The sequence below is a fragment of the Triticum urartu genome, chromosome 1A (genome assembly GCF_056163025.1).
Source record: "Triticum urartu cultivar PI428250 chromosome 1A, HENAU_Tu73, whole genome shotgun sequence".
Lineage (NCBI taxonomy): Eukaryota > Viridiplantae > Streptophyta > Magnoliopsida > Poales > Poaceae > Triticum > Triticum urartu.
Window position 1 is genome coordinate 503,049,351 of NC_141873.1, and position 26,084 is coordinate 503,075,434.

General features: G+C 47.7%; 1 protein-coding gene across 1 annotated transcript; it reads left to right on the top strand.

Moving 5' to 3' along the window:
• The first annotated feature begins 1,162 nt into the window (after window positions 1-1,162).
• Window positions 1,163-11,700, top strand: LOC125522902 (putative calcium-transporting ATPase 6, plasma membrane-type). The gene is made up of 7 exons (XM_087526847.1): window positions 1,163-1,433; window positions 6,745-6,799; window positions 6,895-8,831; window positions 8,921-9,079; window positions 9,663-9,834; window positions 10,036-10,334; window positions 10,889-11,700. The coding sequence occupies exons 1-7, from the start codon at window positions 1,233-1,235 to the stop codon at window positions 11,192-11,194; spliced, it is 3,129 nt and encodes a 1,042-aa protein (XP_087382973.1). The 5' UTR covers window positions 1,163-1,232; the 3' UTR covers window positions 11,195-11,700.
• Window positions 11,701-26,084: the final 14,384 nt, after the last annotated feature.

Here is a 26,084-nt window from a genome sequence, read left to right on the forward strand (position 1 = left end):
CTTGTTTCCATACCGGTATTGACCGATTGGACGAAGTCGCGTAAACTATGAATTTTCCCATCCGAACTCGCGTGGAAAGTTCATCCCCATCGCCGTCTCCCCGCCCGTACTATAATGCCTTTGCAGAAATATATTTCGATTCTCAAACTGTTCGTTTGGCAGCAGTGGCGAGTCTACTAGCAGGCTTAAACAGGCTCAAGCCTACTCTCCAGATAACAATATTTTTTTACCACTATTACTAGTACTCCCCCCGTTTCTTTTTAGGCTGCATATAAGATTTGATTAAAGTCAAACTTTGTAAAGCTTGACTAACTTTATAAAAAAAATATTAACATCTCTAATATTTAAGTTATATGTTATGAAAATTAATTTCATTATGCATCTAATATTATTGATTTCATAGCGTGGATGTTGATATCTTTTCCTACAAAGCTAGTCGAATTTTACAAAGTTTTACCCGCAAAAAAAATTACAAAGTTTGACTTTGACCAAATCTTATATACAAACTAAAAAAAACAAAAGAAATACTTTCATCCCAGCTCAATAGTACATCTACTATTAAGTACGTACTAGCAAACACACAACGCCACACACGCACACAAAACAGGCACCACACGTGAATGCCCAGCCTCTATCTACTGTGATCACTAGTTCATGTACTGTTCACTAATTTAGTGTCCAATGCAACTTATTTGCAAAAAAAAGGTGTACAAAAATGAGTATGCATGCATGTACTCCTCGCACTAAACCTAAACCTAACCCAGCTAATTTGAACCCAGATAGCCTTCCCTTAACTATTGTGGTTGTAATCCCTCCTCTTAACTTATATGGACACCAAGATGGGGATATTAAGATTATTCTGCAAGATAAATTCAAATTTTAGTTCAAAATTTCATATATTTTTTCAAAAATCCTAGAAAAAATCTAGTTAATACTACATGTTTTAAGTAGTAACATGGGAAATTCTGAGCTTATTTTGACAACAAGGTTGGGACATCATGTTTTTTTTTTAAAAAAAAGAAAGCTTAGTTTTCTCACTGTTGACTTTAGCCTACCCTTCATTTTCTTCCTAGATTTGCCACTGTTTGGCGGTCTCCCTCCCGGCCATACTAATATTTGTGTATATATACTGTTTCCATGGTTGCGTTCTCTTTTTTCTGCTGCCGAGACCGAGGAGAGAGGAGGCAAACCAACGGAGAAAGCAGAGACAGGAGCGGAAGCAGCAGGCAGGCATGGAGGGAGGAGGGAGCAGCTGGGCGAGCATGGAGGGCTATCTGAACGAGTACTTCCACATCCCGGCCAAGAACCCGCCGAGCGACGCCCGCCTCCGGTGGCGCCGCGCCGTGGGGCTCGTCGTCCGCAACCGCCGCCGCCGCTTCCGCGAGTTCTCCGCCCTCGGCGCCATCGACGACGCCCAGCGCCGCAGGATCCTGGTACGCACGCACGCTCCTTCGCCCACCCACCATTTCCCTCCCTCCCCGTTCCAATCTCCGGCCACCGATCGCCGCGGTCCCAAAGAGGCCAGCCAGGCCAACGCCGCACGAATGGTTCGCGCCGTCGCTTTCGCTGAGGCTTGGTTCAAAGCCTTTGCGAAAGTGCCAGGAAACTTCGTCCTGAGTCCTGACTGCGTGCGTCGGTGACCATGGGTCGTGACAAGGATATGCATGTGTACGTCCCGGTCTCATGGTGGAAATATTCCCCAACTCGCAGCATGGGGTGTCGCGTCGCTCTTCGTTTGAATTGAAGTGTGTCGTGGGAAGGTGGCTTGGATTCTGCACGCACGCGTACGACCTAGCTTGCACGTTTCGCCTTCCCTGGCTTGAATCCTTCTCGACCTCTCGTGGCCGAAGGCGTGTGCGTACTGTGTCCGTACCGGCCGGCTGGCTGGCTTTGCACGACCAGAGAAAAATTCATGGTCAACTCTGCCACGAGTAGTTGGGGGCGCGCATGATGGGCTCATTCTTCATCCCTCGGAAAACAACTGCGCAACCTCAGCTTGTGACATGGAATTCAATTCAAGTTGAGGTGATACAAGCATATACAGTACTACCTCAACTTGCATCACCTCAATTCTATTATTATTGTAACACAGTAGGGTAGGTGACGGCGCGGTCCATGCCCACTGTTATGTCCTCTGTTATTATTCAAGAGAAAATGAAACATTTTTAGGCCGGTCCTGTTTGCGGACGTTTAGAAATGGTCTCTCAACTTCAAAACCAAAAAACCTAGGCTTTCAACTTAAAAATCAGATACTTTGGATTCCTTAAACACGCTTTGGTGATTTCGGGATGATGTGACCCCTTTTTTTTAATCGTGATTCAACCCCTCCCCCCCCACCCCCTCGCGCGCGCAACCAAACCGTGCATGAAGAGCATTGTGGAGGAGCTTGGCCGGACTTGGAGAAGACAAGTACAATTCGCTCGATGTGGTCATAGAGGAGGCGTAATGAGCATGCATGGAGTCGGTGCGCCGTCATAGTGACTTCTTCCATTTCCGTTGCTGCCGTCGTATGATTGGAGATCGCGGGGAGGCCTAGGAACTACCTTGCTGAGGCGGCGCTTGCCATCGTGTTCATCCGTGGGTTGTCGTCCATCTTCACAAATGCGTGCCACGTGATGAGCCTGGCCGTGCCAAGCACCACCTTGGAGAGATGCCACCGCCCATCATCTTTCCGACAAAGCCGTCGCTTCAAGAAATGATATCTCGTGCCGTGTAAGCGTTATGGTTAGTTGCTGAAAAGCAACGCCACATGCTGAACTTATCCTAGCAGCAGCATGCCCCTGGGGTGTAGGGGCTGACTGTGACGCTACAAATGTCAGGCGCATCTTGTGGCTGCCGACATGTGTTTAGGGGCCTGTTTGGTTGTGATATGAGAGTTTGGAGCATATATGTCTCAGTTGGGTCTGATTGAGAGAAAACGGGTAAAAAACAATATTTGCATCTTGTTTGGTTGCCGCATCGAGGCTGCCTGCATTAGGGGATATGTTTTCGCATGGTGTTTGTCGTCCTGCATTGTCTCAACTCACGCAACTACATGGTGTTTGGTTGCACACATGCTGCGAGTTGTGCTAACCTTGTACCCTACGTGGTGAGCTTACTCGCTGCACCTTACACAGGATCACAGCTAGCACACCAATGCCATAGCACTGCAATGGCGACAAACTGCACGATGATGACGAAGTTCTTCACCCCAAAGTGTCATGCCGCCTTGCCAACTTCAACATTGCATGCTTGCTTTCGAACAAACTTGGAGTAAGCGTCCTCTGCCGCATGGCTGCTGTGTTTGTAACCTATTACTTGTTACCTGCTACTGTAAACCCCTAAGCCCTCCCGATGAGCACCATGCACATACCACTTGTCCTAGCAGTGCAGAAGAGCAGCAATTCAAGCAACAAGCAAAGGAGCACACAAGCAGCAAGCAAAGGAGCAAAAGAGCAATATTAAGCATGCTGATCATATGGATAGCAAGTTTAACCTATCTACTATAGTGTCATCCTACCATCACATCCAAAAGATGGTGTAATCCTACCACCACAAGTTCGCCATCAGTGTGAGGGGTTAGTATATACCACCTAAGCAAAATATACAGACCATCAAGTAGTTTTCAAGCCCTAGCTACACAAAATGTATGTCGTCATCGTCATCATCGTCGGCACCGCCATCGCCATCACCATCGAGGATCATGAACGCAGTAATCGGCACCAGAGGCAACACTAGTGGTAGTGCTTGCCCAGCCAGCTCCTGAGTTAGAGCACCCTGTGAGCGTCTGCCATGGCATCAAACTCAACACCCTGGGCCTTTTTGTCCAGCAGGTGGCTCAAAGCAGCCATCATAGCCTCTTGGCCGAAGCCACCATGGTCCATGACGGTGGTGTATTGGTCAGGGTGGACGTCGATGGACTTGCTCTCCCATAGGGCGGTTGCCACCTCCTTCACGTCCCCAGTCATGCTGGTGAAGACACTAATCTCCTCCTCCATCAAGTCCCCCTTCTTGCTCTTCCTATCAAGCACAGGGATGTTCTCAAAGGGCTTGCCAGGGCCATCAAGGACTGCCTCTGCGTCCTGGGTGTCTGGGAACTCAGGCACGGGTGAACCGAGAGGCTTGCACTGGAGCCCATGGCATGCTTGCTGGTTTCCATCCCAAAGGAGAAGATGTGTTTTCATCTGGTTGTAGTTCTGGATGGGTGTGTTGAGGAACTCCGCATCTTTGGGGTGGTCCTAAGAAAGAAACACAATGTTGTTAGTTGCGAGAAGGCAATGGTTGACATGCTTAAAGCAAGGGGGGCGTGAGCTAACCGCGACGTGGCCGGTGTAGTGCTCTTCCTCCAGAACGATCGAGCAAGTGTTCTGATCCCATGAGGCGCTACTAAGGTCTCTGAGCTTGGACACTGTGATCCATCTCGCTCTCCACTTCCTCAGGTGGTTGTAGGCCTGGGTGGAGGTCACCTCCTGGCCATAGAACTCGAACACCTACTTCGCAATGGTGTTCAAGTGCGCCTACTTGAAGCCCTTGTTAGTCCTAACCCCACTAGACGCACATCTTTTTAAGCACGAATGTGGACATGAACGGCTCACTTCATGTTTCCCCCCTACCATCCTTCTCTGCCTTTGTGGCTGCCGTTTATGTAGCAGCAACAGTTGCCTCAGCGAGCACAAAGGCTGTAGGCACAAAAGGAGGACCCGTGCAAGAAACCTCAAACACATCTAAATCAGCAGGCATCTGGTCATCGAGGGGGGCTGGGAGTGCTCGACATTGGACGGAGGGAATTGGCTCTTGGACAGGACAGTGGCCTGACTAAGATCTTGCGTTTGCGTGGTCATCTCCTACAGTCGCACCACACATTGACAATAAACATATCACACACTATCGAATAATTTAGCTCAACAAAGCACATATGAGCAGCATACATCACAACTAGCTACCAATCCATTGTGTTGAACACTACCCTAGCATGCAAATCCACCACCAATAGCTACCACAACATCACAATCTCACAGATCGGCACACGATACAACCCTAGCATGCTAGAAGGTGCTCACAGATCAAACCCTACCACAAGCTCGAACATCAAACCGTACCACAAGCTCTCAGATCTAGCTACAACGAGTACAAAGAAAGGGGTGATTGAACTCACAGAGGCCATCACTGCAGCTCGAGGAAGACGCGGAAACGGATGGAGAAGATGAGGACACGAGTCACCGTCGCCGTGGACCGCAGGCCGGAGAAGGAGCGCCGCTTACCAGCTCGTCTGTGTCGATGCACGTCGGAGGGAAAGCTCGAAAGGAAGGAGATGAGTAGCGGGAGTTTCGAGGGTGAGGCGAAGGGAGCAATATAGGGCGACCGAATCAACGGGAAGTGACTCGAAATCCTCCCGCCGATTTTTTGGAGATGCGCGCGAGCTCGCGCCTCTCCGTGGTCGCATGAGCTCAGCGCCGTATTCCCCTCCCCTGCTTCGGCCGAGCCTGGCTCGCCAGAAACTGCCGAATCGGGTGTTCCTAGCGGGCCTGGCTAGGAGCTGCTTTAAAGTTTGTGCTATGCGGGCCAAATAGTGTATGCGAGCAGTCAAACAAGCCAAATTCTCCTGTGTGGGCCTGGTTGGGCTCTATGCGACGTACCAAACACGCCCTAGGTGGACGTTGATGTGGCAAGGTCAATGGTCATAACTTGTCATCATGTCAAGTTTAGGTTAAAACCAAGCCACTACCATTACTCGTACCACTATAGCGGTATGAGGGACCAAATATATATAGCTTTACAATTTGAGGGCTAGGTTTTCCTAGTTTTGCAATCGAGAGACCATTTTTAGACTTACACAACAATTTTAGGAAGTCGTCAACCGAATGACTGCCATGTCGGAAATATCCTATCATGGTAATATAGGTGACGATTATTATTTGAGTAAATTCCGTCGTTTACCTTACAAGCTGGAAACTCTGAAAAGAAAACCCCATTGAAAGAACTTTTCATCAACGTATCAAATTTAAAACCTAAATACCAAAATGTTCCATGTTTAACCGCTTGTGACCCCTTGACTAGCATGGCTCGCCTGTCAAGCTAATGTGTAGATGGTTGAATGATGTCTTGAAGACTTAATATATGATGAAGATCCATTCAATTCAGAATTTAAAAGTATATAATTCAACATTTTATTTATAGGGGAGAATATATTTTTTGGAGAAAGGCCTAGCACTAAGGTTTAAACTGATTTTTTGAAGTAAATTCAAATTAATTAAATTTTATTGAAATGAAATCTGCACAAAAAATCATAATGTGTGTAGTATAATATATTATATACTTATAGGCTTTTTTAAGTTAGATTAAAATCTCTTAAGGATTTTTTGTTTGGTTTAATGTAAATGAAAATAAAATTAGGAATTTAAAGATAATATAAAATTTGCATGAATAAGTATCACCCAAAATTTCAAGTTTTGCAACCAAGTCATCTGTCATTTACAACTGATGCGCAAGCCAATCTTATCAGAATGGGGCAAACAGTAAAAGTGGTACGTTCTGGTATTCAAGTTTTAAATCCTATATATTAGTGGCAAGTTCTTTAAATGTGGTCACTGTCACTCTTGCCATCTTAGGGGGCAAAAAGTGGAATCTACTCATGTTATTTGGGTGGCTATATTGTTTAGGCTACTTTGGTTACTCTAATTAAACTACAAAAAAGAAGTGTTTCATATTTTCAGTATCAGGAAGCCAATTATTTATTTGGTCTAATTAGAGATGCTTATTTGCCAGGGAAAAGTCCAGGTTGTGATTAATGTGCACAGGGCAGCATTGCACTTTATCAATGGTGAGGTCTCGTCAACTGATCGTGAAGTAGCATGTGCCTTTTGATCTTGTCATAACTACTATGTTGATTCCACTTTTTATCCTTTAATCACGCAGGCGTAAAACAATACCACTTAACACATGAGCTTGCTGAGGAAGGATTTTCTATCAGCCCGGATGAACTGGCAGAAATTACTGGCATGCGCGAAGATTCGACAATCTTGAAGCTGCATGGTGGAACCAGCGGAATATCTAGGAAAATCAAAGCCTCTCTGCAAGATGGTGTCAATGAAATTGAAATAACAACCAGACAGAAACTGTATGGTACTAACATGCACGCCGAGAAGCCCGCTAGAAGCTTCTGGATGTTTGTGTGGGATGCACTACATGACCTGACTCTGAATATTCTCATAGTGTGTGCTCTGGTTTCTCTGGTTGTTGGCCTAGCCACCGAGGGGTGGCCGAAGGGTATATATGATGGTCTTGGCATAATACTCAGCATTTTGTTGGTGGTACTAGTTACTGCCTCCAGTGATTACAAGCAGTCAAGGAAGTTTATGGAGCTGGACCGTGAGAAGCAGAAAATATATGTCCTTGTTACTAGAGATAAGAAAACCAAGAAGGTTTTGATTCAAGACTTGGTCGTCGGCGACATCTTGCATCTTTCGATTGGTGATGTGGTTCCTGCAGATGGCTTGTTTATATCTGGCTACTGTCTACTGGTAGATGAATCTAGCTTGTCAGGTGAGAGTGAGCCAATTCAAGTTTCTGAAGAAAAGCCTTTTCTCCATGGTGGGAGTAAGGTGGTTGATGGGACGGCTAAGATGCTTGTCACTGCCGTCGGTTCACGTACCGAGTGGGGGAAAATCATGGGCACTCTTAGTGACAATGGAGTGGATGAGACTCCTTTGCAAGTTAAGCTCAATGGTGTGGCTACGATCATTGGACAGATTGGACTTGTGTTTGCTATTCTCACATTTGTAGTACTTCTAGCAAGGTTCTTGGTTAACAAGGGAATGGATGTCGGTTTGATGAATTGGTCGGCAAACGATGCATTGACGATAGTCAACTACTTCGCTATTGCCGTGACCATCATCGTAGTCGCAGTCCCTGAAGGTCTACCGTTGGCTGTGACCCTTAGTCTTGCATTTGCCATGAAGAAGTTGATGAATGACAAAGCACTAGTCAGGCATCTCGCGGCGTGTGAAACGATGGGTTCAGTCAGCTGTATTTGCACTGATAAGACAGGAACTTTGACAACCAACCACATGATTGTCGATATGGTTTGGATCGGCAATATATCCAAGTCAGTTAATGGTGATTCAAAAATCACCGAGCTAAAATCTGTAATTTCAGAAAGATCTATGGCAATACTTATACAAGGCATATTCGTGAACACCGGATCTGAGGTGGTGAAGGGAGATGATGGCAAAAGGACCATCTTGGGCACACCAACTGAAGCAGCATTGTTGGAGTTTGGCTTGACCGTAGAAGGAGATCGATATACTGAATACAATAAGATACGAAGAGTAAGAGTAGAGCCTTTCAATTCAGTCAAGAAAAAGATGTCAGTGATAATACACTTACCAAATGGAGGCTTCCGATCCTTCTGTAAAGGTGCACCAGAAATTATTCTAGAACACTGTGATACCATGCTGAACGGTGAAGGGGATATAGCACCACTGTCAGATATGCAGAAGCAAAATGTCTTGAACATAATCAATTCATTTGCTTCTGAGGCGTTGAGAACACTTTGCATTGCATTTCAGGATCTTAATGAATTTTCTGACGAGCAAACTATACCAGAAAATGGATACACGCTAATAGCGCTTTTTGGTATCAAGGACCCAGTTCGTCCGGGTGTCAGGGATGCAGTAATGACCTGCATGGCTGCTGGTATTACGGTAAGGATGGTTACCGGAGACAACATCAACACTGCAAAAGCCATTGCCAAGGAATGTGGGATATTAACCGAGGATGGCATAGCGATAGAAGGACGAGAGCTTCACGGTAAGAGCGAGGATGAACTGAGGGAGCTCCTCCCTAAAATTCAGGTTTACTTTTACTTAACACGCTTGCTTTCCACTAATTTTTTTATGGATCTGAAGGTCCAGTGTTACCTAAATCTACTTCCTAAGTACAGGTAATGGCCCGTTCGTTGCCTATGGACAAGTTCAAATTGGTAACAAGCCTGAAAAGCATGTATCAAGAGGTAGTTGCAGTTACTGGTGATGGAACCAATGATGCCCCGGCATTGTGTGAGTCAGATATTGGACTGGCAATGGGTATTGCTGGCACTGAGGTACTTCTTGATGTTTCTGTCTAATGTATGCTGTTTTAGGCTTCCATGATCACCATTCAGTAACTTGTCCTTGAAAAAAAGGTTCAGTAACTTCAGTTTGAAGATCTACTGCAGAGTGCAGACAGTCTGAAACTCTGTCTCAGTTGTCTATAAGAAATATTTTCTATGTGCTACCATGCTGTATTAACATTTCATAGATTATGTAGTGATCTTTGACGTGTAATAGTAGGCAGGAGCCAACTTAGATGACCCAAAATTTAAATAAGAGTAAGCACCCTTGCATACACTGTTCACTAGATAACTTAAACTGATTTCCCTATTCGTGATGGTAGACATGTTGCACAATTATGATGTTTTTTTTTGGGATTCTATTGAGATGCACAACTATGCAATTCAAAACCCATAAGTGAAAAAATTCCATTCTCATTTCTTTTGGGTGATGTCAATTTCTGCCCTGGATTGAAACAATATTCATTTCGCATTGTCTTGAAAAAACATATACTAGTAATCATTTTACAGTACCATTTAAGCTGTGTATAAGACTTTGTTGTGATCAAGTATTTAACCATGGTATTTGATGCAGGTCGCAAAAGAGAACGCTGATGTCATAATAATGGATGACAATTTCAAAACTATCGTAAATGTTGCTAGATGGGGGCGTGCAGTTTACGTGAACATTCAAAAGTTTGTGCAGTTCCAGCTTACAGTTAATATAGTGGCTCTGATAGTGAATTTTGTCTCGGCGTGTGTCATAGGTATTTGCACACTCTCTACCAGTATGATATTCTTGATCCAACCAATGACTGCCTTGGAGCTTGTCTACATGTTGCTCACAGAAGGAATTTCTGTGCATCTTATGCGGAACGAAATTCATGTGCACCAACTTGTGATCTATCTCCTTACTTATGTACCTTTTCAGAACCATTTCATATTTGACACTTTGAATTAACTTACAGGGACTGCACCTCTTACTGCTGTCCAGTTGCTATGGGTTAACATGATCATGGATACATTGGGAGCGTTGGCCTTAGCAACAGAACCGCCAAATGATGAGATGATGAAGCGGTCGCCTGTAAGGCGCGGAGATAGTTTTATCACTAAGGTTATGTGGAGAAATATTCTTGGCCAGGCTTTGTATCAGCTCCTTGTATTGGGCACCCTCATGATAGTTGGAAAGAGACTCCTTGATATTGAAGGTCCAACTGCCGATAAAACGATCAATACTCTCATATTCAACTCTTTCGTCTTTTGCCAGGTATGTGGAGTTAATTTTACATGGAAAGATATTTGTTGCTTCTGCGTATTTATTTTGTTCAGCAAGGTTTCAAAGTCGTCACATGTCATTATGCACATTACTAATCAGTAACTGTTTTCCTTGCGGGCACAGTATTTAACTCTGAAGTCATTGTTATTTCTCTCTCTATGTTCATGTGTTAAACTGTTCCCTTGATCCTAGATAATTTTCTCAAAATTAACCTCAAACTTATATGTAGGTTCTTTAGAAAACATGACCAAATGTTTGTATCACCAGTAGGCGCGAGCTTAATATATAAAGTTCGGGTCTTTTAGTTTTTACTGTTCACCGGGTGCAAATGAGCCCGAGCTCAGAAATGGATATTCAGTTCTGGTTTTGTGGGCTCTTTTTATTTGAAACTTCAGGTTTCATATTGTCCAATCATATTTGAAAATCTATGCGACAATGTACAAATATGGTCTGGTAACTCAAAAATGAGTTTTGCAGTGAAGCTATAGGAATCAGTGCATCATTTTAACGAGAAATTTGTATTTAATATGCTGCCATGCTTCCAGGTTTTCAACGAAATAAACAGCAGGGAAATGGACAAGATCAACGTCTTCCGAGGGATATTCAGAAATTGGATCTTTGTCGGCATACTGACAGCTACAGTAATATTCCAAGTGATCATAGTGGAACTTCTTGGAACTTTCGCAAACACCGTGCCGTTGAGTTTGGAACTATGGTCGCTCAGCGTCGTTCTTGGCTCAGTTAGTATGATTGTCTCCGTGATCCTCAAGTGCATTCCAGTTGAATCTGGGAAGAGATTTACCAAGCCGCACGGGTATGAGCTGATCCCTGAAGGCCCGGAAGCTCTCTAGTTTCAAGACGGTGCGCAAATTCAGCCGTTTCGACGGTGGCCACCCAGTCAATCAGTGAACAGGATCTCTTGTCTGGGTTGCTTTGCTAGTGTAGTTGTGATGAAGGAAAAATGATCAGATAAGTTTAGAATTTGGAAGTTGGAAACATTGGATTACTGGAAAACAGGGAAAATGGAGCATTAGATCAGTTCAAGCATATAATGGGTGAGGGTGTACATTATGGCTTGTCACGGTTTCTCCTTTTGCAGAGTGTGGATTGGAATTTGGAAGTACATACGTAACAGTTTTGTTCAGGATGGCTATATTAGCTGAAGAACTCTTTGTAGCAATACCGGCATCCATTGTGATGTGCAGCAGGTGCTCTGCATCTTCCATTCATGTGTAATAATTGTAAATTGTAACTATCATATTCATCTGCAAGTTGTAGCTATTCATGTCTGGAAATAAATCTGAATAAGACATTGCGCTTGAGTCAAACAATTTGCTCTGCCCGATCGATCCTGTGACACCCTTTTAGTAGTCCTTTTCCCCCCCTAACCGATACATGTTTGCATATTTGTTTTTACCATTATGCCTAATTTGTTATCTGTGAAAGGTTTAAAGAAGACTAAAGGTCATGTGTAGAAACTTCACACACATGTTTTGCCATTGCTACACAAACTGCGGGAAAAAAATGATCTAACAATACCTGAGCCTGACATCATATTAACACAAGAAGATGCCTTTAAAAAGAAACTGCCCGTACTAATCCCCAATCTTCAAAAGAACACGCTCAATGCCTTCAAATACTTCAGAAATTATTCCCACAAAAAAGTACTCCTCTGTATGGTGATATGGAGTGTATTAGAAATTATAAGTAGTAGTACGAAACTAATAAATGTAAAATGCATATACTTTAGAAACTAGAAGCAGTAGTACTTTCTTTGCCTCTGTTTTCTTTTCTTTTGAACTGCCTCTATTTGGTTGTTCATGTTGCTTGCTGGTGGCACTGAAGGTGAAAGGGTGTGTGTGGACGCACGCTGCTGCATTCCGCTCCGCGGGTAGGTACGTACTGTGATTTTGCGACTTTTTCCTCCCGTTCGTGGTCACTGAAAGTGAGAGGGCGGCGAGAGAGAAAGAAACTCAAATTTTGGACGAGAAAAGGACGGGCAGCACCACCAGCCAGCCAGCCAGCCAGCCGCAGCAACCCGCGAGCTGGCGCGCGCGGGTTGGGTGAGCTGCCCTTTTCCGGCTAGGCTAGCCGAGAGCCCGAGATATCACAGGTGTGCTGTGCGCAGGTGTGCTGCTCGGACCAGCTCCACCGCTCGCCTACTCGGGCGGCCAATTCATACCCGAGAAGCCCGGGATTTCGTCTCCTACACACGCAAACATGTCTGCTCTCGTGAAAACGATGGATGATGGTATACGTGCATGCAGCTCGCTAAGGGTTATTTGTCTTGCTCATCCAGATTTATTTCCGAGTTTTACACAGTGTGTTGACTCACTCCGTCACGGTTTAGAAGGCACAGTTAAATTTAAGGCGCCAACCCTGCGCGGCGGCACGCCGCACCCGTTAATAGGGGGTAATGTAAGTATTGGAATATTGTGCGTGTACATTTTTTTCATCAGATGGCAACTAAAAGGAAACAATTGCATTGTAATCATCCCACAAGGCATTTTAAGAGAAAAGGTTTGCATTCATAACTATATTACAGATGGCATACAACTTAGATGGAAAGAAAACAATATTACATTCCGGAGAAGATTCTCTTATTGTAACTGAACATGGTGTACTAAAAGGTAACTAACATGACGGGGACTTGCACAGTGGAAAGACACACAAGATACCAGAGAAGTTCAAACGGGAGTAGAGACGTGACCGGAGCTTGAAATCAAATCATCCTGATATACCCCCCTGTGGGGTTAGGACCAATATTGAAATGATAGAGCACCTTTGCAAAGTGTTCTAGCCGTTCCATAGGTGGGCAGCTACCTGTATAACTGATGATACGGACTTCAGTCAATGGGCGCAGTGGATGCATACGAAGGGGCACCACATCAGAAAAATCGTTGCATATGCGCGCCAGTATTTCTGCCTGTCTTAAACACTCAGCTTCCTAATATGATCATGACACTGTACTACTGTTTTGGCACCTGAAATCACAAAGCTCAATCACATATGCCCCGTTCCAAGTAGACAAAACACCCAAAACCGTGAACTCCTCCTACTTATATCATCATCAAAGAGCTTGCACACTCCACATAAATATTAGCTGCATGTTTTCGTAACTGGTGCTATTATAGCTCCCAGCATACTTTTTAAATATAGGGCGTCCTTGTATCAGCAGATATCAATTACTTCCTACAAGGAATGATCTTGGTAACTGGCAATATTAGGACAAAATAGTGCTAATAGTGCAATTAAACTGCTTCTGATGATTAACGTGGAAGTTTCTGTTGATTGTTTATATATAATTATATGTGCAAATAGTCTGTTCATGCTATGAATCTACATAGATGATCTCAAAGCTTGGAAACATGAATTTTGACAGCAAGGTCTACTATGTGTGAACTTGTGGTATAATAATAACACTTACACTGCAGGTACTGAAATAACAAAATGTACACTTACATTTGCAGGTACTGAAATAACAGAATTTACATAAAAGTGTGCATTGACATCATAGAGCAGAATATAATTCCTAAACAGTAGTAGTATGTATCAGATGGGGAGTGGATAGTAGGGAGGGGGTGGATAAAGCTGTGCACTGACATCAAGTTCTCAGTTTTTATTTACTGTTATTTGTCATGGAGTGCTTCATCATTGCAAGTTTTATGTATGTAATCGTCAACTCGCTGATTGTTGATATATAGCAAGATAATACATCTGCAGTATACTTCATCAAGATCATGGCAAGTTTATATGCCAAGTACTCTTCGTGGATGGGTCTGATTCCTCTTCATTATCGGAGCTTAATTAGTAGGCCTTGTTTGGTGGGAACAAATGTTTCCTTCCACATCACTTTTGCGTAGCAAACTATGCAAAATAAGCTCATTTTCCTAATGATGGGCCCTGAGGGATTATGTTAACAACTTCCTAGCTAGGGATTAAACTATTTGGCATCTAAGTGATGATGTTACTAAATCCTAAACCAAGTCCATGTCATCATCATCATCGCAAATACAAAAAAAGAATCGCATAGCATCTTCAAAATTTTACTCGTCAGTTTAATAATTTTCTTGTATCAAATATGTAGTACCATGCAAAATCGCTTCTAGCACACATGCATTAACAGATTCACACGTGCATGGTATAATTCATTCACACAGATGCAAGAACAGAAGGAAAGCTGTAAAGGAAAAGGGACAGATCAGTGGCGCAAACTCCTGCACCAGCCGCGAGCGTTGTGCCAGGATGCGAGCAGCTCGCGTGCCTCCCTGAAGTCATCGCGCGCCATCCCTTCATGAATCGTTGAGAGCCTCCTCCTCCGTCGTTTCGGGGTAGAAGATCGGAGATAGCACCGCCGCGCCTCGTGCCCTCATCCGCGTGCTGCTGTGACCTGGCTGTCCTCGCGCCCTCGCCTAACCAAGGAAGGAAATGGCTCCGTCACCGCTACATGGAGAAGGGCGAAGAGCGAGGTCGCATGCGTGGCGTGGGAATTAAGAAAGCAGAACAATATTTTGCCAAGCTAATGATTTCCGTCGAGCAGCCGCAACTGCTCATCCGCAGCAGCCGAACTCGCCCGACCACAGCCAGCTCCTGCTCCACTCGGTCCCGTGCCGCTTAGCCGCGCTCAAGACCAACCGCTTCCTCTCCGTCTCGACGACGCAGAACCAGCAGCCCAATCCTCGCTGGCACCAAGGGGCACCACGGCATGCACGCGCACCAGGACGCCAGGAAGACCCGCCCTCGCCGCCAACGCGTCGTGCACGCTAGATGTCGGAGCAGAAGGAGTTGCGCACAAGATCCGGAAGCACTCCTGTCACTTCCTGGCGCGAGCCGCGAAGCGCACGGCAGTGACGCCGTTGTGTCTCCTCCTTGCTCATCGCCGGTGGCGAGACGTCCTTGAAGCTTGGGCTGCCCACAGCCCGATGCACTTCCGCCACAGTCCCTCACCCTCGCGCACACCCGCCTCCTCATTCATCTTCCTCCATGCACCTCCTCCTTCACAGGCGGACGCCTGCGAGGCGGTAAACGGAGTGAAAGCGAGAGACGATAGCCACGGAGAAGATAAAGGAGAGCTTTTTATAGATGCATATGGCGGTGGAGGATTCGACCACGATCATCGAGAGAGGAGCATCGAGAAGAAGAGATAAGGAAGACGAAGGTAACAGTGGTAAGATGAACAAATCAAATAGTACGATTAACATCTAACCCTCATGAGACGGCATGTCTGCAATCTTTGACCAGATGAAGCACGTGACCACCGGCCATGCAGGGATCCATCCAAAGAAGAACCGCCAAACAAACGTAGCCAATCACATGAGACAAAGAGTAACGCGGCGGCAGCAGCAAGGGACAACGCATGTCGGCCCATGCATATGCAGCCGCTCGCGAATCGCCTGATCACCGTTGCCGGCAGTTCCGATTGGTCGTCCACTCAGACACGCGGCATGTCCACACTCGACCACATGCATGCACCGCTGAAAGGACTACGTACTTCTCTCGCCTCGTACTTACACGCAGACGCACACCCCCGACATACGTGCTTCTCATGCCATGCAAACACCCACGTAGACTTTTTCTGCCACATATACCCAAGGCATTGCATGCTAGAGCGGTACATACAAAAGGAAGGAAGATAGAAAAGCCCCATGCTCAAACAGCCTACACGCTAGAACGGCGGTCAAAAAGACCCAAAAGAAAACCAAACGCTAGAGCTACACGATGACTACACAGCGATGAAGCAATGAAGTTCAAAAAATTTGAATCAAAAACTCACAGCCACATACTGGTTTCTACCCCACCATATCCCAAAGTAATACACGTGTCAAGGAAGGAAATGCCCACAAGTTGCTTTCAACCAAGTGGTTAAACGTCAGGGCGAAAACTTTGCCTGGAATAGAGGCTTGGCTATGCATGCAACCGTGTGAATTCCAAGCTGCTCACGTCAGGGTGGAATCGGTCTCCACCAATGCATGCATGAGGGCTGCTCGTTTAGTGGCCATGGGGTTGCTGCACATTGATTTTTCAAGCAATCAGGGGCTGTGCTATTAACTAGGCTGCTATTTTTCAGTCGCATGCAAAAAAAATTAGAGCCAATCGTGGACTACCTTGGTCCCAATGATTTCTCATGTACGCCTTCTAAATCGTGACGGAGGGAGTAGTATATAAAAAATCAAAATAGGTGCATGACACACTTCATTGATAACTGCAAGGAACTTGATATCTAAAGTAAGAGCATCTCTCTGACCGGACCTCCACTTCCCCCTATATGTTCGGACGACAATCTGGACGTTGTCTGAACAAAAAACGACACCAAACTAGACCCCCCGGAAGTCGTCCCCTATGTCCGGCAACCCTCAAATCCAGCCCATATGTGGGGTGGATTTGGAACCGCATGTACACATCTGCCACGTCGGATTGACTGGTGGGACCCACGTGAAAACCCGTTGGTCTGTCGAGAAAGTCATCGGTTTGGTGCCCACACTCATTGCAGGCACGCCACCCGAGGGGCCAATCCTTGACTATTTAAGCTGGACGACGTGGGTAAACCTTATTTGCCCTCATTTCATCCCCTTCTTTTCCATCCGCTCTGCCACCGATTCCTCGTCCGCGTCCCCTTCCGATCAGACCTCGCACCGCGTCCCCTTCCGATCAGACCCCCACCTCCTCCTTCCCAACCGCCCCTCCTCCTCCTCCCTCCCAACCCTAGCGGCCCCTCCTCCTCCTCCCTCCCAACCCTAGCAGCCCCTCCTCCTCCTCCCTCCCAACCCTAGCTACCCCCGCTCCTCCTCCCTCCTCCTCCCTAACCGCCCCTCCTCCGCTTCCCTTCCTCACCTCCGCCTGAGGTAGCCGTCGGGCAAGCCCCGGGCGCCAAGGATGGTGGCGGCGGGGCCTCGGTTTCCCTGCCTCTACGTGAGGAACCCCGGATCTGGAGCTGCGACTCCATTGGCAAGGCACGACTGGCTAGCAGCCGTGCTGGCGGTGGATCTGGTGTCCCGGCCGCGCGGGCGTCGGGGTCTGGTGGTCATTGGCGGCCGGCGGCGGACCGGTGCGCGTGATCTGGCGCCTCCCCTCCTCCCCTATTTGGCGTGCAGGCCAACCTCATCGGGTCGCGCTTCCTTGGGTCGTCGGTTCTATACAGGAGGCGCTGCTGGTGGCGGGGATCTAGTTCGGGCGAAATCCCTGGTCAGCCATGGTCGGCCGCGTCGACGGCGACACCTGAGAGCGCCGTCCCCCTCCTTGGAGGCGTCGGTATGGACCGATCCCCTCACCTCCCCTTCCCCTAGGTCTCCCGGGCGAAAGCCCTAACTTTGTTGGGCAGCGACGGCGCTCACGGCGTCGTTCCCTTCTTGAAGGCGCCGCTTTGGGAACCTTGGGGCTAGGTGGTTGAGGGAGCCCTGGATTAGGGGGTGTCCGGGTAGCCGGACTATACCTTCAGCCGGACTCCAGGACTATGAAGATACAAGATTGAAGACTTCGTCCCGTGTCCGGATGGGACTTTCCTTGGCGTGGAAGGCAAGCTTGGCGATGCGGATATTTAGATCTCCTACTATTGTAACCGACTTTGTGTAACCCTAACCCTCTCCGGTGTCTATATAAACCGGAGGGTTTTAGTCCGTAGGACAACTTCATCATACAATAATCATACCATAGGCTAGCTTTTAGGGTTTAGCCTCCTTGATCTCGTGGTAGATCTACTCTTGTACTACCCATATCATCAACATTAATCAAGCAGGACGTAGGGTTTTACCTCCATCAAGAGGGCCGAACCTGGGTAAAACATCGTGTTCCTTGCCTCCTGTTACCATCCGGCCTAGACGCACAGTTCGGGACCCCCTACCCGAGATCCGCCGGTTTTGACACCGACATTGGTGCTTTCATTGAGAGTTCCTCTGTGCTGTCGCAATCAGGAAGGATGCCTTTTCCCGTCTTTAAAAACGGCGCCGTTACTAAGGGAGCCTTGGCTGTCGGCCAAACTCTCCGGCTAGGCGGTTTTCTCATGACCGCCTATTCGGCCGTTGCGCCGACGGTGACCTCTCGGGTCATCAAAAGCAATCTTCACGTCAGCTCGGAACTCGTCGAGCAGTTAGATCCAATGGAGCTCTCTTCCGTAAACGAGCTCTCGGATCGCATCGCTGCCTTGGGGGTCACTACGGATTATGACTAGATTGGGCTTAAACCCGATCTAAGAGAAATTAATTCTCCCCAAGTCACCCATCACGTTGCCGTGGTAGAGGCACAGTGCGGCGACTCTTCATCTATCTTAAGGACTAGCTACGTCCGGATTCCCGATCCCTCCAAGCCGGATACCCGCGGAGGGGAGGATGTAACTCAAGACCTGAACTTAGAATCAGGCAATGGGCTAGATTCACTAGACAACATCCAAGAATCCAAACTTCAGAGTTCGGAAACTCCTTGGCCTCTGAGTCTTAGATTGGGTGAAGTTTCGGACTTAATTCCACCCACCCACCCGAACATAAGCGATCTATCCCAAATCAGGCAAAAGCCCGAAGAAACAGTACATCATTACTAGGCAAGGTTCCTCCTGGTTATGAACAGGATAAAGGACTGCCGCGAGGAAGACGCAATCTCAATCTTCTGCAACAATTGCACAGATAAGGGAATCCTCAACGCCACAGGTCGTTGTGATCTTACACGCTTCGCTGACTTGGCGTCCATAGTACAAAAGTACTGTGCGATGGAAAGCACCCGAAAAACCGAAACTAAATTTTGGGACAATCCGGCCCTGAATAGAAACCTCGTCCGAAATAAAAGGGTGCATCATCATCAGACACCCGGGTTAAAAACCAAAAAACCAAAACCCTCTACAGGGCATGGAACCGAACTGGAGGGATGGCTTAATGGACCCTGTAAAATTCATAGTACAGAGGACGCCACACCAACTCATAGCCTTAGAGCATGTTGGATACTCCGGCAGGTGGCCAAAAGGGGCGAAGATCTCCTAATTCCGGAGGCCACAGAAAGCCACCTCAGGGACTCCAATACAGTCTTAACAGTCTTCGAGACTTTCGCATCAAATAATATGCGAAAAAGAACACTCCGCAGCCTCGCCGAAGTCTATCAAGTAGCAACAATAAACCCATGGAGTGACACGGCTATTACTTTTAATGCCAGTGATGAACCTAAATTCCGAACAGCTCGAGCACCAGCCGCATTGGTACTCAGTCCTATAGTGGACGACTTTCGCCTCACCAAGGTACTCATGGACGGAGGGAGCGGATTGAACCTCATTTATGAGGAAACCCTTCAAAAAATGGAAATAGGCTGGAACCGCATTGAGCGAAGCAGCACAACCTTTAGAGGAATAATCCCCAGTCGGGAAGCGCGCTGTGCAGGAAAAATCACACTAGATGTGGTGTTAGGCACGCGGATAATTATAGGTCCGAAGAGGTCACATTCCAAGTGGCCCCGTTCAATAGCAGATACCACGCTCTGCTGGGGCGGGAAGCGTTTACAATCTTCCAAGCAATACCCCATTACGGGTACATGAACCTCAAGATGCCCGGGCCGGACGGAATCATCACTCTCGCTAGTGATCCGGACATAGCACTCCGCGCCGAAAACAAGACAGCCGCATTGGCCCTCGAGGCACTGTCCGAAGCCCTACCGGCTGAGGAACTGACTACGCTGCGCTCCACGGTAAATAGGGACGATGTGATACTCGACAGAAGATCCAAGTCCACCTCTTTTAAATCAGCGGATGAAATAGTCAAATTCCAGGTCCATCCAACAGACCCCAATAAAACAGCTTCCATCGGGGCACGATTAAACCCCGATGTAGACGCCGCACTGCGAGAATTCCTACGGGAGAACTGGGACATTTTTGCATGGCACCCTTCAGACATGCCAAGAATCCCACGCAGGCTGGCCGAACACAGCTTAAATATCCTAAAAGGATTCAAACCTGTCAAACAAGCCCTTTGGCATTTCTCTGAGCCCAAGAGACAGGCAATGGGAGAGGAGCTAGCCAAACTATTGGAGGCCGGATTCATCAGAGATATAAAACATCCGGACTGGCTAGCAAACTTGGTGATGGTACCAAAGAAGGACAAATCCTGGCGCCTGTGCGTTGACTTCAAAGACCTTAACAAGGCTTGCCCAAAGGATCCCTTCCCCCTCCCCTGCATCGATCAAATTATCGACGCCATTGCAGGACACGATTCGTTGTGCTTCCTCGACGCATACTCCGGTTACCATCAAATCAAGATGGCCGAGTCAGACCAAGCCGCAACAGCATTCATCACCCCATACGGCCCATTCTGCTTCAACACAATGCCTTTCGGGCTCAAAAACGCCGGCGCAACATATCAGCGCATGATTTAGACATGTCTGGCAAACCAGATCGGCAAAACAGTAGAGGCATACGTGGATGATGTGGTCGTAAAAACAAAACATGTCGAATCTCTAGTAGACGACTTGAGGCTTACATTTGACAACCTCCGAGCATATGACATCAAGCTAAATCCGGAAAAATGCGTTTTCAGCATTCCAGCCGGAAAGCTCTTGGGCTTCATTGTATCCGGTAGAGGAATCGAAGAAAATCCAGCCAAGATCCGAGCTTTGTCACAATTGGATATCCCAAAGGACCTCAAACAAATACAAAAATTAACCGGATGCGTGGCAGCTCTAAGCCGCTTTATCTCCCGGTTGGGAGAAAAGGCGCTACCCCTCTATCGCCTCCTTCGGCGCACCGAACACTTCGAGTGGATGGATGCCGCCATGGCCGGACTCGAGGAAATAAAAGCCATATTGGCAACAAACCCCGTCCTGGCCGCGCCAAACATCGGCGAACCAATGCTATTGTACATTGCAGCAACCCATCAAGTTGTCAGCGCAGTACTCGTCGTCGAACGGGAAATGGACGGACACAAATTCCCCCTTCAAAAGCCGTTTTACTATGTGTCCACTGTCCTCACCCCATGCAAATCACGGTACCCACATTATCAAAAGATTGCATATGCGGTATTCATGGCATCCCGGAAGCTACGGCACTACTTTCAAGAGTATTCAATCACAGTAGCATCGGAAGTACCACTCAACGATATTATAAACAACCGTGACGCAATGGGCCGGATTGCAAAATGGGCCATCGAGCTCCTCTCGTTCGACATAACTTATAGGCCACGTCGAGCTATCAAGTCGCAAGTTTTGGCCGACTTCGTCGCAGAATGGACGGAGGCCGAACTCCCTAAAGAGTACGGCACATATTCAAACTGGATCATGCACTTCGACGGTTCCAAAATGTTGGCCGGACTTGGGGCCGGTGTCATTTTGACGTCCCCCACAGGAGACACGGTTCAATATGTACTCCAGATTATGTACACGGACTCCAACAATGCAGCCGAATACGATTCCCTTTTACATGGTCTCCGGATGGTAGTATCCATGGGCATTCAACGCCTAGAGGTGCGCGGGGATTCGAACCTCGCGATATCCCAAATAAATGGAGACTTCGATGCCAAGGATCCAAAAATGGCAGCTTACCGCAACACCATCCTCAAAATGTCAGCTCGGTTTGAGGGGCTCGAATTTCACCATATAGCCCGAGAAAACAATCAGGCGGCAGACGTCCTGGCACGCATCGGCGCAAAACGCGATGCGGTCCCCCCAACATCTTCCTGGAAAGGCTGTTCAAGCCATCCGTAGTATGGGAAGGGGAACATGGCAATATTAGCCTGGACCCAACCGCACTGTCCGACACCGAACAATCTGACATAATCGAAGGCTCTGCCAATGAAATCACAACCTCAGCCCACGTACTAATGGCCGTTATCGCCCCGTGGACAGAACCATTCCTAGACTACCTTACTAGGCAGGAACTCCCAGAGGACCAAAACAAGGCACGCTGTATAGTGCGGCGATCTAAAGCCTATAAAGTCCATGAGGGAGAACTTTATAAGAAAAGCACTACCGGAGTCCTTCAAAGGTGCATCTACGAAGAGGAAGGGCGGAACCTGCTGGCTGAAATTCATGCCGGACTCGGTGGCCATCACGCCGCAGCCCGGTCCCTTGTAAGCAAGGCTTTCCGTACAGGCTTTTATTGGCCGACGGCCCGGGCGGACGCTCAGGACTTGGTCCAACGATGCGCCGGTTGCCAGCTTTTTGCAAACCAAAGCCATATGCCACCCACCGCCCTCCAAACTGTCCCCATCACTTGGCCTTTCGTGGTCTGGGGGCTTGACATGGTGGGACCCCTTAAAGGCGGAACCCACAAGAAAAAATACTTACTGGTCATGGTGGATAAGTTCACCAAATGGATAGAAGCCAAGCCTGTTAAGACGGCCGAATCCGGACCTGTGATAGAGTTTATATCCGGGGTCGTACACCGTTATGGCGTCCCCCATAGCATCATCACCGATAACGGCACAAACTTTACGGCCGATGAGGTAAAACTCTGGTGCAAAAACATGGGCATCAAGCTTGATTATGCTTCCGTCTATCACCCACAAACTAACGGTCAGGTCGAACGTGCAAATGGTCTCATCATGAGCGGCATCAAACCCAGATTAGTGCGGTCCCTCAAGGAATCTAACACGCAATGGGTAGAGGAGCTCGACTCCGTACTTTGGGGGCTGCGGACTACGCCGAATCGCACCACCGGATACACACCATTTTTTATGGTGTACGGCGCAGAGGCAGTCTTGCCCTGCGACATAATTCATGACTCACCTCGAGTGTGCATGTACGAAGAAAGGGAAGCCGAGCTCGATCGGCAGGACAGTTTGGACGCCTTAGAGGAGGAGCACGACGTGGCAAAAGCCCGTTCCGCATTCTATCAACAGCATGCTCGAAGATATCAAAGCAGAGATGTGCGGGCCAAAAACTACAATGTTGGCGAATTAGTTCTACGCCTGCCGGACAAGAAAAAGGACAAGCTGAAGCCCAAGTGGGAAGGTCCCTTCATAATCGACCAAGTCCTGACTGGTGGAGCATACCGCCTGCGAGATGCGTCGGATAACCGACTCGAGCCGAACCCATGGAACGCAGCCCGTCTCCGAAGATTCTATGCCTAGCGCCGGACTCTGTGTTTGTCTCCTTCCTCTGTCCATTTTTTACATTTTCTGTCTTACATTTCTCTCCTTCCCCCCTTTTTCTTTTATAGCCCTTAAAGGCTCCTCAAGTGACGTGCTACTCGCGCTCATTAAACCTGGGGGCTTCTTTAACAGAAGCTTATTTATACGGGCTTCATGCCCACCACATGTGTCAAACTTCCGCATGCACCTTTTCTTCACCATTATATGCATCGATATGACTTAAGTTTTGGCCAAGCTGGGTTGCCTGGCTCCTGTGCTTACCCCTACGTTCCCGATTGTTTGGCTAGGTGGTAAAGGGAGCACCTCTACGATTGTTACTGCCGGATCAGCCGGATGTGTACCTCAGACTGGGTGAAGCCGAAAGCTAGCGTTCTTAAGGGAATATTCGGTCGGTGAACTAAAAGATGACCTTTTTTACTTATTTATATATATGCCCCCAGATGATTTTCCTGCGTTTGCAGTCCGGACATGCACTTTAGGGCATGCCTCCCAGAGAAAGGAACCCCTAACGCAACTATTCTCTCTGGAAGATGTTTCTTACTAACCATGTAATATAACATAACTAGTTGGGCACTTGTCTGATAAAGCACTAATGACCCCTACGTCTGGTCTCCATGCATACCCCAGTTCTTACATAACCGGTAGGGTATTCGGACACACTCTGGACCGTCAGGTCCTGAGGTTGAAGCGAAAAGGTCGGCAACGACAAACGATCTACAATCCGGCTAGAAGGCATTACACATGTCAATTAAAAATTACATAGTCACTCTAACTGATTGTATTCCTCTTCAATACCATCTAACAGGCTGTCTAACTTACAGTCCTGCTGGGAATACTTGGCGGCCAATTATACTTGGCCGTACACCAAGCTTACAGGGATCTCCTTCCCGTCAGACCCCACAGGTCCGACCTCGGCCATGTGGTTTGGGTCAGACTTCATGTACCGCGTCTTCACCATGGCCCAGGCCTCCCTAGCGCCTTGTCGGCAGGCCGATATCTTCCACAACCAGAAGCGCCGCTGAGCTTCCTTAAGCTTCTCCGAAAGCTCTCCAAGGCCCTCGGGCATGGAGTGGGAAGGCCATAAGGCTTGGGCAACGCCTCGCATCGCCTGCCGAACTCGCTCGTGCAGTTGCGAGAGCTCGGGAAGAAGGTCACCCGTAGAACCGGGCCTCTCCTCTGCAGGACGACCCATTAGCATACCTACAGACATTACTCTGTTAGTCGACTTCCTCGCCGAACTCTTTTTCTTTCAAAGATTCGCTTAAGCACTTACTAAATATGCCGCGTCGAAGCCGCTGATTCTCCTTAGTGGAGTCCGACAGCTGGCCACGAACATCTTTAAGTTCAATGTCCAGCTTGGTGTTGGCGTCCTGAAGATCATTCTTCTCCCGCCTCACCCTTGTCAGCATACTCTCACCAGCCTTTAGCCGGCGTAAGAGTTGTTGCCTCTCCGGATCCAGTCCGGCGCCATCTGCAATATGATTTGCCAGATTTACACCCACGCCGCACTTCGCAAGATACTAATCTTTCGAAGTGTATCTTACCAGAGGGGGTCTCTTTGGGCTCCCCTGCCGCGGCTAGTGCGGCCTCCAGTTGGGCTTTGCACTCTTTCAGCTCCTGGGACAGTACGGTATTCTTCTCTGTGAGAACCTGCATAACAAATGATCCTTGAATCAGTTACTCTAACTGTTTCAAGTCTCGGGGGCTACTGGTATATATATATTTACCAAAAAATTTCTTACCCGTATGTCTTTTGCATATTGCTCCGTGGCTCTGGCTAAACCATTTTGAGCGGCACGGAGGTACGCATCTCCCGCATTGAAGGCATCTAAAGCCTCTTGGGAGAAACAAGCGTCGCGAAGAACTGTCCGGCGACGCCTGTGGTTCATGGCACTCTTCACCTCGGAATTGGTGGCAGACAGACTATCCGCATCCTCTGTCGGAGGAGCGTCCGGTGCGCGCCTTGTGTTCGTTTCCGCTTCCGGGCTAGGCATTGGAACTTGGCTGGTGGAGGCGCGATTGGCAACCTCTCCGGATGTAGTCCGGCGAGGTCTCTTCGTCTTGAAGATAGCACGAACGTTAATATGCCCTGAAGGAATAACACCAGGGAAAAAGAGGGTGCGCTATACCTTTGTGCCGGTGTCTCAGTCCGGACTACATTCCTTTTTACCCCACGGGGCCCTGCGGCCCCTCGTAGGCTAGCCGCCGCAGGTTCGTCTTCCCGCCTCGGAAACCTCCCCTGCAAAACACGGTCATTGTCAGGAAAACTGAAATGCGTGAGAATGGATTCCTTCTCAAGGGGATGAGACTCTGCTCTCTGTTACCTGGGAGGCCGGAATTAACCCTGGGTAATCAGCCGTAATGGCCACCAAGGTATTGTCCTTGCTTAGCTGATGAAACACCCCGTCGATCAGCTCCACCGATATGTTCGGATCCTCTTCGGAGTCCGGGTCGAGGGACCGTTCTGGATCCTCAGGCTGTGGGGGATGGCTGTTTATATCCTTTACTTCCTGACGCAGTTCTTGCGTTGAAGTCGTTAGACTAGATATTTAATCATGGGAATATGAAACGGATGGGCAAGCACAATTGTCCACTTACCCAACTCGGAGGGTTGTACATAGTAAATCCGCCCTGCGGGTTGACGCAGAGGAATTCCTCCTCTTCTCCCTTGTACAAAGAGGATAAGATC